This window comes from Arachis duranensis, chromosome 8, assembly GCF_000817695.3.
Source record: "Arachis duranensis cultivar V14167 chromosome 8, aradu.V14167.gnm2.J7QH, whole genome shotgun sequence".
Classification (NCBI taxonomy): domain Eukaryota; kingdom Viridiplantae; phylum Streptophyta; class Magnoliopsida; order Fabales; family Fabaceae; genus Arachis; species Arachis duranensis.
This window is the reverse complement of record NC_029779.3, coordinates 16,297,600-16,310,831: the sequence shown is the minus strand read 5'-3', so window position 1 is coordinate 16,310,831 and position 13,232 is coordinate 16,297,600. Positions and strand designations below refer to the sequence as shown.

The window sequence follows — 13,232 nt, the reverse complement described above, 5'->3', positions numbered from 1 at the left end:
TATTATTTTATAATTAAAATATGTTACATATTATTTTTTTATTGTAATTTAAATCAAATTTTTTTTTTAAATTAAGGAGTTCTCTTCTACTTCTTACTAATTTTACAACTAAAATATATCATATGTCATTCCCTCATTATAATTGAAAATACATATTTCCTTCTAAAATTAAGAAAAATTCTTCCCTCTTCCATACTAATTTTACAATCAAAATATGCCATATGTCATTCCCTTATTACAATTAAAGTCAAATTTTTTCTCCTAAATTAAAGAGTTCTCCCATCCTCCTTCTTCTTTTCTCTATCTCTCTCATTCCTTCAACGACTCTATTTATTTTATATATCATTATCAATATCAATGACTAATTACTAATTTGAAAATCAAAATGTACATCATGACATTCTTTAATTGTATTAAAATTAAAATTGAAATATTAAAATTGAAATTAAAATGTACCTATATTATGTATCATATATTACTATCTAATTTAATAATTAAATGTGTTACATGACACTCTCTTATTAAAATTGAGAGAACATATTTTTTTCCAAAATTAATAAATCCCCTTCCTAAATTCTATCATCTACCTCTCTCCATTATCTATTTCTCTATACCATTTTCACCCTATATATAATTTATATTTTATATTAGTAATTTGACAAATCAAAATATGTCATCCGATATATTTTTATTACAATTAAAATAAAATTTTTCTTCCAAAATTAACAAACTCTCTCACTCTCACTCTTATTCTTCATCTTTATCTTTCTCTTTCTTTTCTCTCATTCTCTATTTTTTCTACTTTTTGTTCTACAAAAAACAAAATTAACAAAATAATATAATTTAAATAAAAAATTAGACTTTTTATATTAAAATAATAACTAAAAATTTTGTTATTTGATTTTTTATTTACAGAGACTTTGGTCTTTTTAGCCATAAACTTTTGTCAACCTACGATTTTTTTTGTAAAAGTAATTTGATTTTATAAATATCTTGCGACATGCAGAATAAAATAAATCGTAATTTTTAAAAAATTATATTCCTATAATATTATTACGGATAAAAATACTAGATACTAAATCATTCTATTTTCCGTTTCTTTCTTAATTGGATTAAGAACTCTCAAGAACGATAATCCTTTAAATTACACTATGCATAGAAAGAACAGAAAGATGGATAAATAAATAAGTCAACTTCTTTGAAAAAGAACTTCCATTTGTGTTAAGAGGTTCCATTGATGTCCATAAAAGAAGACCAAAATTAAGCAATAATGGAAGTGGCTCAATTTATACATAAACTTCTAGGAATGTGTGTATAAAAAGAATAATGGTAAATTAACTGGTAGTACTAGTATAGTACACATTATTTTTGAAGTGAGATTATACATTAATGAAACTATATAAAGTAGTAGTTTAGTAAAATAGCAAAAGATAACATAGCATGGTCATGGTTACATTAGATAATAATAATATGATGAAAATTCAAATGCAGTTGACTTCACCTGAAGTTGATATTTAAAAATCATTAAACAATTTAAATAAATTTTTATTTAACAACTCTCAAATATCAATTTTACTTAAAATCGACTTTATCTAAGTTTTCGACTAACAATACACACTATGATTCCGTTTGGAGGAAATAAAAATTGGTGAAGATTAGATTGGATGATGAAAAGTGGAGTGAATGGATGGATGGGTGGAGATGCTTTAATGTGCCCTTCAAGAATTGACATCTGTCCCTCTTTCTCTCTCCTTCAACTTCAAGCCTTCAACACACACTTCTTTTCTTTTTTTTTTTTTTTTTTTTTTTTATTTCTTTCTCAATTGCCCCGTTTCTCTTTTTCAAACCCTTCTTTTTTTCTTTTCTCCCATTAAAAAGTTCCAATTTTTTTAAGCTGGGTCATTTTTTTTTTAATTTTGTTTTTCTTCTTCGTCTCTTTCTTCTAATCTTCTCCACTTCCTTTCTCGCGCTTCCAAGTCTCAACACCCCACTCACCCACTGAACGCAGGTAAGCTCATACTTTTATATCGTATTGGAAGAAATTATCATGGCTCAGCTTTGATTATCATTGAATGTTTATGATGAACAAAATCCAATTTTTTGAGGTAAAAATGAATTCTTTACTTTTTGGGGTTGTTGATGCCTTGTTACTTGTTCAATCCGTGGGTTTTGGGTGTGAAAGTGAGGAGTGAGTAGTAGATAAGGGAAAGAAGGAACAAGACCCTACACATACACGGTTGACAAAATTAGGTAGTGAATCCTGTTTTTTCTTCTGTCTATTCTCTTTTTCTTTCTTTCTTTCTTTCTTTCTTTCTTTCTACCCTTTCATTCATTTCACTTTGTAATTATTGTTATTAGAAGGGGCTGAGATGTGTTGCCTTAGATCCAGGCAACTCATAGTGTTATGTGGAAAAAAGGGTGCCATCTTTTTTGGCCATCCATGTGATTCTTGAGACTGTGCTTTTTTGCTGGGTTTCTTTCTCATGACTTTTTCCTCTCTTTCTTGTGCTTAGAGATAATGAGAGTTGGGTAATTTCTATTTTTCTTCCACTTTCTTTTGGTGGGGTTTTATTTACTCTTTTTGAGCTCAATCTGTTTTCTTTTGCAGATAAAGTTTGGTTCTTTCAAGCTGTTTCTCTCCCTCACTAGAGTTGATTGGGGGGCTAGACCGAGAAGAATCCAGAGAAGGATATGATTATGTTTGAAAAGCATGTAGTTTAGCTATTTTTGGTTAAAATTTCCACAAATGGAAGTTAGGATCCGTTGTTGTTGACCAGATCTGACTATTCCCCATTTCACTTTCACCACCTTTTAACTAGCCCATGCTTTGCACAGACTGAATTGCCTCCATCCTTGGCCTTATAAGGCTTCTTAGACATGGAAAGTGATCTATTAAAGTCCACGCTTCACATTCCAAGATCATTTTCAATCAGTAAAGCTGGCAATCAATTAGTTGAAATATGAAGGGTTGTGTAGTATCAAAAGGGTGGGAGGGTAACTTTTCGTACTGCCTGGATAAGAATTCTGATGGAGGAGATGTCGACTACGGTTGCAGTGCCATTAACAGTAGGTAATTCGGTGTGTGATAAGCCAACCATAGCTACCCACATGGATGTATCTAGACTTAAGCTGATGACTGATACGGGGTTGTTAAGTAATTCTGTAACAGCGGTTTCTACTGAAACGTTTATAGGCTCTAATGAGGATCATAATGGTGGCAATCTTGAGGATGAAGTTGGTAGTGCAACAGTCAAACCATCAAAAAAGGGAAGTGAAGGAGAAATTCCTCTGGATGATATGATATCCCAGAATAAAAGCACTTTGGTTGGTGGTGATGAAGCTTCAACCCCAGAAATCGAGGAGGATGATACCTTATCATTGGAAGGTGATCCAATTATTGATAGCTCCTGTTCTCTTTCAGCAGCCAGTGAGAACAGTAGTATTTGTGGAGATGAGTTCATCAATTCGGAGGCCAATCCGGATTTAGGAACAAGAAGTTCCGTAGACATAGGAAAGAGCATGTGCGCTGTTGATGCTGTTGCCAGGGCTGCTGATTTAGGGGAGTCCAATTATGAGGCAGATATTATGAGTGAACCCCTTGCTGTAACGGTGAGCCTTGAAGAAGAGGCAGTAGTTGGATCTGTCACAAAGCCTACTACAGTTGTTCTTCATCAGCTACCGCTAGAAAAAGCGGTGGCTGGAACAGGTGGTCGAAGTGTTTTTGAATTGGACTGTACCCCGCTTTGGGGATTTATATCTTTGTGTGGAAAAAGACCCGAGATGGAAGACGCATTTGCAACAGTACCCCGATTCATGAAGATTCCTATTGAAATGCTAATTGGTGATAGGGTAATCGATGGACTGAATAAAAGTTTGAGTCAGCAAACAATTCATTTCTTTGGAGTCTATGATGGCCATGGTGGCTCTCAGGTAAAGTTTTTTTTTTTTTTTTCTTATGTCCAAAAGTTTAGGGTTTTCTCTGGGGAACTCCACATTGAGAGCTTGCCTTTCTCGTTCAGGTGGCAAACTATTGTCGTGAGCGTATGCATTTGGCGTTGGCAGAGGAAATAGAATTAGTCAAGGAAGGTCTAAGAGTTGGAAGTAGCAAGGATGATTGTCAAGATCAATGGAAAAAAGCTTTCACCAATTGCTTTTTGAAGGTTGATGCTGAAGTTGGGGGAAAAGTTAACAATGAACCTGTTGCACCGGAGACTGTCGGATCAACTGCAGTTGTTGCTGCTATCTGTTCATCTCATATCATTGTTTCAAACTGTGGTGATTCAAGAGCAGTTTTGTGCCGTGGCAAAGAGCCCATGGCTTTATCTGTTGACCATAAAGTGAGTTTCATCTATTGTATTCTTCTATCTCCTTTGACTTGTTGAGGTTTAAACTGATGTAAAGAAATTGATTTCTGTTTCTTTTGTGGTAGCCCAATCGAGATGATGAATACGCAAGAATTGAGGCAGCAGGAGGGAAGGTGATCCAGTGGAATGGTCATCGTGTATTTGGTGTCCTTGCAATGTCACGATCTATCGGTATGTCCTTAACCTTAACTGTACTTAATTTAGGAGTTTCTGATGTGGAAGCCTTTCTGTGAGGTTGGCTAATTATAGAAGGATATCCTTTTTATCAATCCACTGTTAATTTTAGCATCTTTATTTATGTTATGAATGAAAAAGTGGTCAGCTAGTGAAATTATGTCCATACACAGATAGTGAAATTTAATATAGGCTTTTAAATCAATGTGATGTTGAGGCAACATAGCATAGGAGTAGCCTGGTAGGTTAGCTTTTATAGCATCTAATAGTTTTTTAATTGGAATGTTTATAAATAAAAATTTATTTTATGTTTGCATTTATTGCACTTATCCCATCGCAAAACATAGTGTTGAGTTCATTTAATGCATGTGAAGTTCTTCTGCCATTATGTTGCAATATCCTAGGTTCATCCTAGAAACTACTTGAGTCTGTTTGGATGAGGGATGTTGAATGATATGAAGAGAGTGATTCGACGAGAGTTTAAAAATTTACGGGGAAAAAAATAGTGTGAGAAACCTTCCCCTAAGACACCCCATTGAACTTGCCATGATAGGCTGGCATGTAGGGAATTTGATTGTTCTTCCAAAACCTGTTAAATTCAGTTCTGAAGTTAGAGCCTACTGCCTCTCCTTTAGGCTGAAACTCTTCAGCATAATGAGAACACTTGTTCCCCCCATTCTTTATATCTAGAAAAAAAAAGGATGTATTCATTAGCTACGTTGTGTGCCAACTTATGGAAGCCACTGGTGATTTGATTGGTCTGTATATGGTCTTGGTTTCAAGGCCAGTTTGGAAGTCGGATTTCTCGATGATATTCTTTTCTGTCAGTAGTTTTGGAAGTTGGAACCTATGCTTGTAAACATCTATTTTCTGATTTTATGTTGACGAATGTTCTTTCCGGTTCATCTTATGCTGTTTGTGTGTGACGTGCTGCGATTTTCAGGTGATAGATATTTGAAGCCATGGATCATTCCGGAGCCGGAAGTTACGTTTCTTCCCCGGACGAAAGACGACGAATGCCTCATTCTGGCGAGTGATGGCCTGTGGGATGTCATGACGAATGAAGAGGTGTGCGACCTAGCTAGGAAGCGAATACTTCTCTGGCACAAGAAAAATGGCCTGACACTGCCACCAGAAAGGGGAGAGGGAGTTGATCCTGCAGCACAAGCGGCTGCAGAGTACCTATCGAGCCGTGCCCTACAGAAGGGAAGCAAAGATAACATCACAGTAATTGTGGTGGACTTAAAAGCTCAAAGAAAATTCAAGAGCAAGACATGACATCTTCTTTCAACCCCAAAACTTGGGTGTTTGAAGATGATCATTGTACTATATAGAAGAAAAGCTTAAACATAATCCAAAAATATATAATAGCTTTGCCCTTTAATTTTTTCCCCCCTTATTATTTGGGCATCTTCTTGGATTTAAGAATAGAACTGTGTACTATATACAGCATCCATTTCCCTGTCTCTTTCCCCTTAGAAAAACTGTCAACTGATCAAAAGAGTCTCCTTTTACAATTGTGCCACATTGGGGCTATGTAAATCTTAGCTGATTATTGTATGAATAGGAGACAAATTCCAATGCCTTTTGACATATCCGTGTCAGCATATTGTATTCATTATTATGCCTCCGAGTGTGAAATGCTCGGTGAGATGTTTTACTGAATATTGTTTTAGTCTCTGTTGTTTATAAAGAAGAAAAAGTGGTAGCTAATTGGCATTGTGATTTTTTCATCTTGTTATGTAATTTCTTTCTCCCTTTTTTTGGTCCCATAGAATTCAGGAATATGAAACCTACACAATAAAGTAATGTCGGTGACACGTTGATATCAATTGCTATGCCCCAATTCAGTGGTTGTACTGCAATAATAATGATGGCGAAAACCGACCGACAACCTACCTTGTGAAAATCCCCTTTTAATTTTGGTGAAAATTCAGATACAGTTGATTTCACATTGTTAGATAATTTGACTGATTTGATTAAATTTTTATTTAACGGTTCTCAGCTATTAACTTCACGTGAAGTCCACTGCACCTGAGTTTTCACCTTTAATTTTTTGTTATAAAAAATGTTAATTCGGAGTATCATGGAAGTTTAATTTGTAATCTGGTTAAAAGTTCTACCTCCTAAGTTTATTTAAAGGTGAAAATTCGCGTAACAGTTGATTTTATATTAAAAATTGGAATTAGGCATGAAAAATAAAACAAAAATGAACTTGGTGTTATGGGATTCTGAACCTGTGCATGTGGCTTTCCACTATGCATGAATTTCAGATATTTTATCGTTTTGACTAAAGCTTTGTTGTTGCTTCACGAAAGCAGGTAGCAAAGTTTCAAGATGCTTACACATCTGCGAATATAATTCTGCTGATTGAACCTAGTTTTTTTATGGTTGTGATTTGATGGCTCCAATAAATATCTCAACCTCGAAGTTCTTCTGATTCCGATTGCCGCGAGCAAAGACAAACGAAAAGGTCCTACGTGTCTGCCTGAGTGTTGCGCTGTCATGTTTTTGCCTTCAATGAAAACTGGGAGACAATGACTTCTCAACTGTCCACGCAAAGGTTGTCGTTAAATTTTACCCCTTTCATCAAATTGCTTTATCCATAAAATCAAAATTCTAAATATTAATATTTCAAGCATTTGTTTTGTTTCTTGAAAAATCGCATCACATATATTTATATTTAAAAAACAAAATTATTTAACAAATGTTCTAGGAGGATAGAGTAGGGACACGGGAGCCGCAATTTTGTGATCACAGAATTCCAAAAAAAAAAAAAGGGAAAAGAAAAGTACTTGGCAAGACTCCTTAAAGAAAACAGAAGACTAGTTTAAATCAACGGTCTCATGCATTAATAACAAAGAAACTCCCAGAAAGTCCAACTTTAAGTGTGAATAAGAAGACTCGAATATAGAACAACTTAACTTGTTAACATGCTCAGCAGTAACACAAACATTGAGAAACTCTGAAACTTTTCAGAGAATGGAGGAAGAAGCAGTGAAGCTCACTGCTAGTATTTCCTATATGCCAACTCTTTGACAGCATCAACAAGGTTGTTCTCGTTCTTAACACTCTGAACCCAGTTTGCATTGATGTTAACCCTCTCCAGACTCTGCTTTAACGTCCTAGCAATTGACTGTGTACCATGGCTAACAAAGAATTCCTCTACTTCCTTCGCTTTCTCAGCGGAAGCAAACTGCACCCATGATCAACGAAATGATCCAATTACTAAATGTGCTAAGAAAATCAATAGAACAAACAAAGCATTATAGAGGGACACAGCGAACAAACCGGTGAGACAACTGCACTGACAAACCGAGTTATCAAAAATCCAGAGCCATATGTCTTCAATATGCGTTCCCAGTTTTCCTGTATAGGGAAATTGTTAAGACGATGAGTGTTAAATCCAAGGTTTGGTCTACCTACAATTCCAAAACCTATTGGTTGTGATGTGTTCCTTACCTTAAGCCATTCCCAGGCTACATCTCGTCCTTCCGGACTAGTAGGAAGCCCCATAATCACGTCCTGGCTACGGACCTGACCAGATAAACCAACATATCAATCAATCTCCAGTATTTATATATAACCATTTACCTGGTTTTTAATGTATGAGTTGACATGAACTGACTTAGTATTTGCAATTAGATACCTCAGGAGACAGCATGAAGTTAAGAACTTCAAGAACTAGATCCGGATCAGGTGTATCAGACAAGGAGCCTACAAACACATTCAAGATATTGGTATGCTTTGACTCAGAAAAGTAATGTTATGCTAATTCTCACTCATAGATTATGTATTATTATTACCCAGAATGCGTATTTTCTCTTGACTTAAGTCAGTTTCTCTATATACTTTCAGAAGGGATTCATAACCCAATCGGTTGGATTTGCTTGCCTGTTGCATTACTGCCACATATGTTGCCTGCCAACAATTTTACAATAATCATCAACAGAAGTCCGTTAAGGGTTTCAGAATTCCAATGAAACTGCAGCTAACCTTTCTTATATCAGGTGAACAAAGTGGTGTATTTCTGTCATTCAAGAATGCCTGAAAACGCTTGTTTGCTTCTTCTAGAGTCGGATCATGTCCAAACTGAGCTAAAGCAGTCAAAATTTCTCCTCTCAGCATTGCATCGAGATGACTTTCTCCTGGTTTAGGTTCCCAACCAAGCCTCCTGCAGGGACAATATACAAGAGGGTTAAGAAGTTAAAATCTGAAACACAAGATAGAAAAACCAGTTATCAACGGACAAAGTTAATATTGACTATGTAAACAGACAAGCTGAACCTCTTTTAGGCTATCCACACTACCACAAGCAACATTACCATTATACAAGCATGACCTCTATCTAGCAAACACTACTAATATATTTTAATTAATTGAAACAAAATATTCCAGGATCTATGTCAAACTTACTCCGCAGTGTATTGGAAAAGGTTAATAAAGAATTGCTTGAAATAATCTACCAAGTCTGGTACTGCATCAGCTGCAATCCTTCTGACTTTATAGCTAATCTGCACAAATTAAAGAATTGGAATTAGATTATAAAATAAAATAAAAATAAATTTTTAAGTAAGAAAACGCAAGACTAGGTAGATAACATTACAGAAATCAAGTTTGAAAGCACAATATATTCAACTTCCCCTCTGTAAGCTCCCATCAAGTTTATCAACGATGTTAATGATTCTTGGCGAGCCATACAAAGTGCAAATAAATCATCCAAAATTCCTGACACAGTAAATTACTCACAGGTTAAGTATCTTTTCCTTTTCTACCATAAAAAATAAATTGCCTTAGATAATTTCCAATTTACCATATCGGTCTGCTGTAGATAATAACTGTTTATCTATGGCATATCTAAGTCTAGCCGCAAGAGGCTCGTCATATTTCACCCTATAGAAACCTGTCTGATCCACATTAACTTTAATCCAAGAATTTGCAACTTGATCTCCAGCAATCTGTGAACCCACTAACTCCTTAATGTCAAGTGCTTCAGATTTTGCTTGCAACAGGAAATTCTTGCGAACATCATATGAGCCAAAGCACAGTGTTACTGGAACAACCCATTGTCCTTCTCCGTTGGCACCACTTGACAAGAATTGCGACTACCAATTAAATGCAAAGCTAGGTCACAACACATGTAATGGATTTTTCACGCTGAAAGTAATCATAATCAAGAACTCAAGAAACCTGATTAAACTCCAGTTTCTGATTATTGACTTTAACTGATACAACAGGATATCCCATCTGCTTTGTCCACGAGCTCATTAACTTGTTGACAGGTTCGCCAGATCCCTCCTCAAGTGCATTCCATAGATCCACAGTTTTGGCATTTGAATAAGCATGCTTTTTAATATACGAAGCTAAAGACCTCTGGTTACATGAATAAGTGATATATAAAAGCAATTTGAGTAACTTCATATAAAAATACTAGAAACATACATTTCACTAATTTCGCATATATAGTATACTTGTAAGAATTTACAGTATGCATATGGTCTGTCTTATGGAATGAGAATACTGATTTATTGCATTCAAACTATAGCCTTTTGTGGAATGAGAATAGTGACCTGAAAGCTTTCAGCACCAAGATAGCTTTGCAGCATCCTAATTACAGATGCACCTTTTCTATAACTTATTGAATCAAATATTTCATCAATCTCGCCAGCATGATTTACTTCTACCTGCAAATAAAATTTATATAAAACTCGTAAGACAAACTATAAACTTGTTAACCAAGGATTACCCAAAACTTCTTTTTAGATTGATGTAACAAACAATACAAAGAATTACGCTACATGTAATTAGTCCGTGTATAAAAATCCAATGTAAGATAAACTTAACCACATTAAAGAAAGGCTGACAGATTAAATGATACAATACCTCAATTGGGTGGGATTCTGCAAGCCCATCCAACCTGAGACCCTCAGTAGATTCAATTAGTTAACTTATAAAATTAAAGAAACAAAAAAAGTGAAAACAAAGAAAATTGACAAGCAGACTCTGGAATGACAACAATATATGGATCTATGACACAACACAACTTACCCATGTTGCAAACCCCTCATTCAGCCATAGATCCGTCCACCACTCCATTGTAACAAGATTACCGAACCACTGGTGAGCCAGTTCATGGCCAACAACAGTCGCAACCTTAATGGCAACCAAAAAGATAAGTTTTCCTCGAGTTGCAAACAATGTCATTTTACATAGAGCAAAAGAAACTCAAGTTGTCAAGATTATAGCATCATTATGAATAGGATGATTACCCTCTGCTTGTTAACAGCAGCAGAATGCTGCTCATCAAAAAGCAAAGCAGTTTCGCGATATGTAACCAAACCATAATTTTCCATGGCTCCAGCAGCAAAATCAGGGATTGCAATCATATCCATTTTTGGTAGAGGGTAGGGTGTGGCAAAATAGCTGTTGAATTATCAAAGTTAGTTGACTATTGAATAAAAAATGATGCCAACATGCCCACAACAGCAGTCAAGCAAATGGACTGACATGGAAACAAACTTAGCATATTATACACTTATGTTGCCCATTCTGAAAATGATACGAGCAGGATGACCATGCTTTGCATGAAGAACACAACAACATAAATTCTTAAAAACAGTTGCATGTTTTGCACCTACAAGGTGAATTAGTGGAATTTGAAAGAAATTGAATTCTGAATCATTTCTGATAACATTCCCGTCTAAGAAACAAATGATTTAACGGTTCCACACTACTTACTCCTTGTATAGTTCCAAAGTTCTCGTAGCAACATGTAGTGCAAATTTCCCTTGGTTTGCCTTGCCAACTTGACAATATACTCGAACTTTGACCCCTGTCAAAATGTTAGATTTCATTAAGAATAGAGAAGTCAGGGCTAACAACACCTGGAAAAAAAAAGAAGTTTTACCATCGGATGTATGATCTTCCACATAATCAAATAAACCAACAACAACAGCAACCAAATATGTAGACATGATTGGAGATTCCTGATATGAAACAGTTTTCAGACTTCCATCTACTTTTTCTTCCACAACAGGCATGTTAGACAGAGCAACAAGCTCAGAAGGCACATCCAAAGTGATCTTGAAAGTAGCCTGCAAAATCAAACATCTATGATGGAACACAGGCCAACTTCGAAAGCACACCTCAGTGTGTTGTTGCAACAATAAAATATTCTACCCTTATGAGTGCTTAGACGAAAGGTCAATTTAAGGGAGAAGATGTGCAAAGTAGGACCTTGCATGCAGGTTCATCCCAGCAAGGAAAGCATCGCCTGGCATCAGCTGGTTCAAACTGTGTGACTGCCATATTCTTCTTCTCACCATTATGCTCATAGGTACTGCATGCATGAAAAAATAACCATAACAAATAATCATAAAAAAGAAATGAGCAATGATACATGACCAACAAAATTTATCATTTTTTTCCAACACTTGGTCAACACTCTAAACACTAAGTACTAAATTCTAATTGTATAAAAATAAGGTGTTGGTCTGAAGTGTTGACTAATATTGATACAAGGTGTTCCCCTAACATTTCTCTAAAAAATATCAGGAAAACAGGACATTGACTTGAACAACGTTGCTTGTTACTACCAAGTAAGGTCATGAAACGATCAATTTCAATTTAGTCAGTGATCAAAATGCATGCAACTCAAGCATAGTTCAAGTTGAATTTTTCACCCTTTGGAAACCCATGAAAAACGAAGAAAACCTAACAAGAAACAACGCACATACCTTCTGTAAAACCCTTTCATTCTATCATTCAAGATTCCTTCAAATTGAATGGCCAACACACCCAACCCAATCGGAACCGCCTCTGCAAACTCCAGCACCAAAATCTCATCACTTTCGAACAACTCAACTCTCGAAGGCTTGATCACCTGCATACACATGCAATTTTTTTCTACATGATCAAGATCAACACACTAAAATATCCTAATGAATACGAGAGTTGCGTATTTATCAACTTAAAATGAGGCAAAGGAATGAGTTTAATTATAACAAACAGGTGGTAGGGATAATCGAGAACAGAACAAGAGTTGACCATTTGTTTCGTTAGTCGGGGAAAACAAGAAGAGTTTAAAGAGAGATTCAAGAACCTTCGAAGAGTCACGGTGCGTGAACGAAACGGAACCGGCAGCGACGGTGAGCTCGGCGGCATTGAGAACGATAAAAGAGGTGGCGGCGACGATGTCAAGGTCGACGGCAACAGAACCAGCAAAACGACAGGAAATGAGGTCCGGTTTGAGTCTTATGTCGTAGCGTTTTGGAATGGCGAATTTGGGAAGACGAGGTTGGCCTTTGAATTGATCCATCTTCTTCTTTTCTTCTCTTGCTCTGTTTCACTCTCAGATTCGGCTTCTAACTTGTGAGTGACACTTCCACTGTGAAGTGGAATGCGTATTTATACAGATGGCTTCTTCTATTGAACTTCGCTTAAACACGACGTCGTGTTTCCTTCTCTAAACGCCACCTTGTCTTCTATTTATCTCAGGATTTAAAAAAAAAAAATCTATATTATACTTTAAAAGACAAAAATAAAAAAAATTATATTATATGTTTTTTTAATCGGACGCTTTAATCCGTAAAATTTTATAATATTAAACAATTTTTTATTTATCTCCATCAGACAATATAATTTTTTTCTTAATTTGATCCAAAAAGTAAAATGTAAAATAATTTTTAAAATTTT

The 13,232-nt window shown here is 35.6% G+C and overlaps 2 protein-coding genes across 3 annotated transcripts; one reads left to right on the top strand and one right to left on the bottom strand.

The window, feature by feature from the left end:
• The first annotated feature begins 1,840 nt into the window (after positions 1-1,840).
• On the top strand, positions 1,841-6,271 carry LOC107461019 (protein phosphatase 2C 50). Of its 2 annotated transcripts, none has more exons than XM_016079443.3 (5): positions 1,841-2,008; positions 2,609-3,930; positions 4,020-4,337; positions 4,430-4,535; positions 5,482-6,271. In XM_016079443.3, exons 2-5 carry the CDS (start codon positions 3,028-3,030, stop codon positions 5,814-5,816), a joined length of 1,662 nt encoding a protein of 553 aa, XP_015934929.1. In that variant the 5' UTR covers positions 1,841-2,008; positions 2,609-3,027; the 3' UTR covers positions 5,817-6,271. The 2 variants fall into 2 exon arrangements, with proteins under 2 accessions (XP_015934929.1, XP_020984608.1); XM_021128949.2 differs by having other exon boundaries at positions 1,855-2,105.
• A 1,093-nt stretch (positions 6,272-7,364) lies between these two features.
• On the bottom strand, positions 7,365-12,932 carry LOC107461018 (aminopeptidase M1). The gene is given in 18 exon segments (XM_016079442.3): positions 7,365-7,734; positions 7,830-7,907; positions 8,001-8,075; positions 8,188-8,255; positions 8,345-8,459; positions 8,535-8,712; positions 8,955-9,052; positions 9,145-9,266; positions 9,352-9,643; positions 9,729-9,911; positions 10,109-10,222; positions 10,422-10,691; positions 10,808-10,961; positions 11,277-11,370; positions 11,446-11,632; positions 11,775-11,877; positions 12,275-12,420; positions 12,640-12,932. Coding segments are annotated over 18 exon segments (2,679 nt in total). The 5' UTR covers positions 12,856-12,932; the 3' UTR covers positions 7,365-7,548.
• Positions 12,933-13,232: the final 300 nt, after the last annotated feature.

Bases quoted from the DNA above. Each gene is read 5' to 3' on its own strand.
- LOC107461019 (XM_016079443.3), top strand. From the start codon at position 3,028: ATGGAGGAGATGTCGACTACGGTTGCAGTGCCATTAACAGTAGGTAAT. The intron at 4,338-4,429 runs GTGAGTTTCATC...CTTTTGTGGTAG, and splicing joins CTTTATCTGTTGACCATAAA to CCCAATCGAGATGATGAATA. The intron at 4,536-5,481 runs GTATGTCCTTAA...TGCGATTTTCAG, and splicing joins TGCAATGTCACGATCTATCG to GTGATAGATATTTGAAGCCA.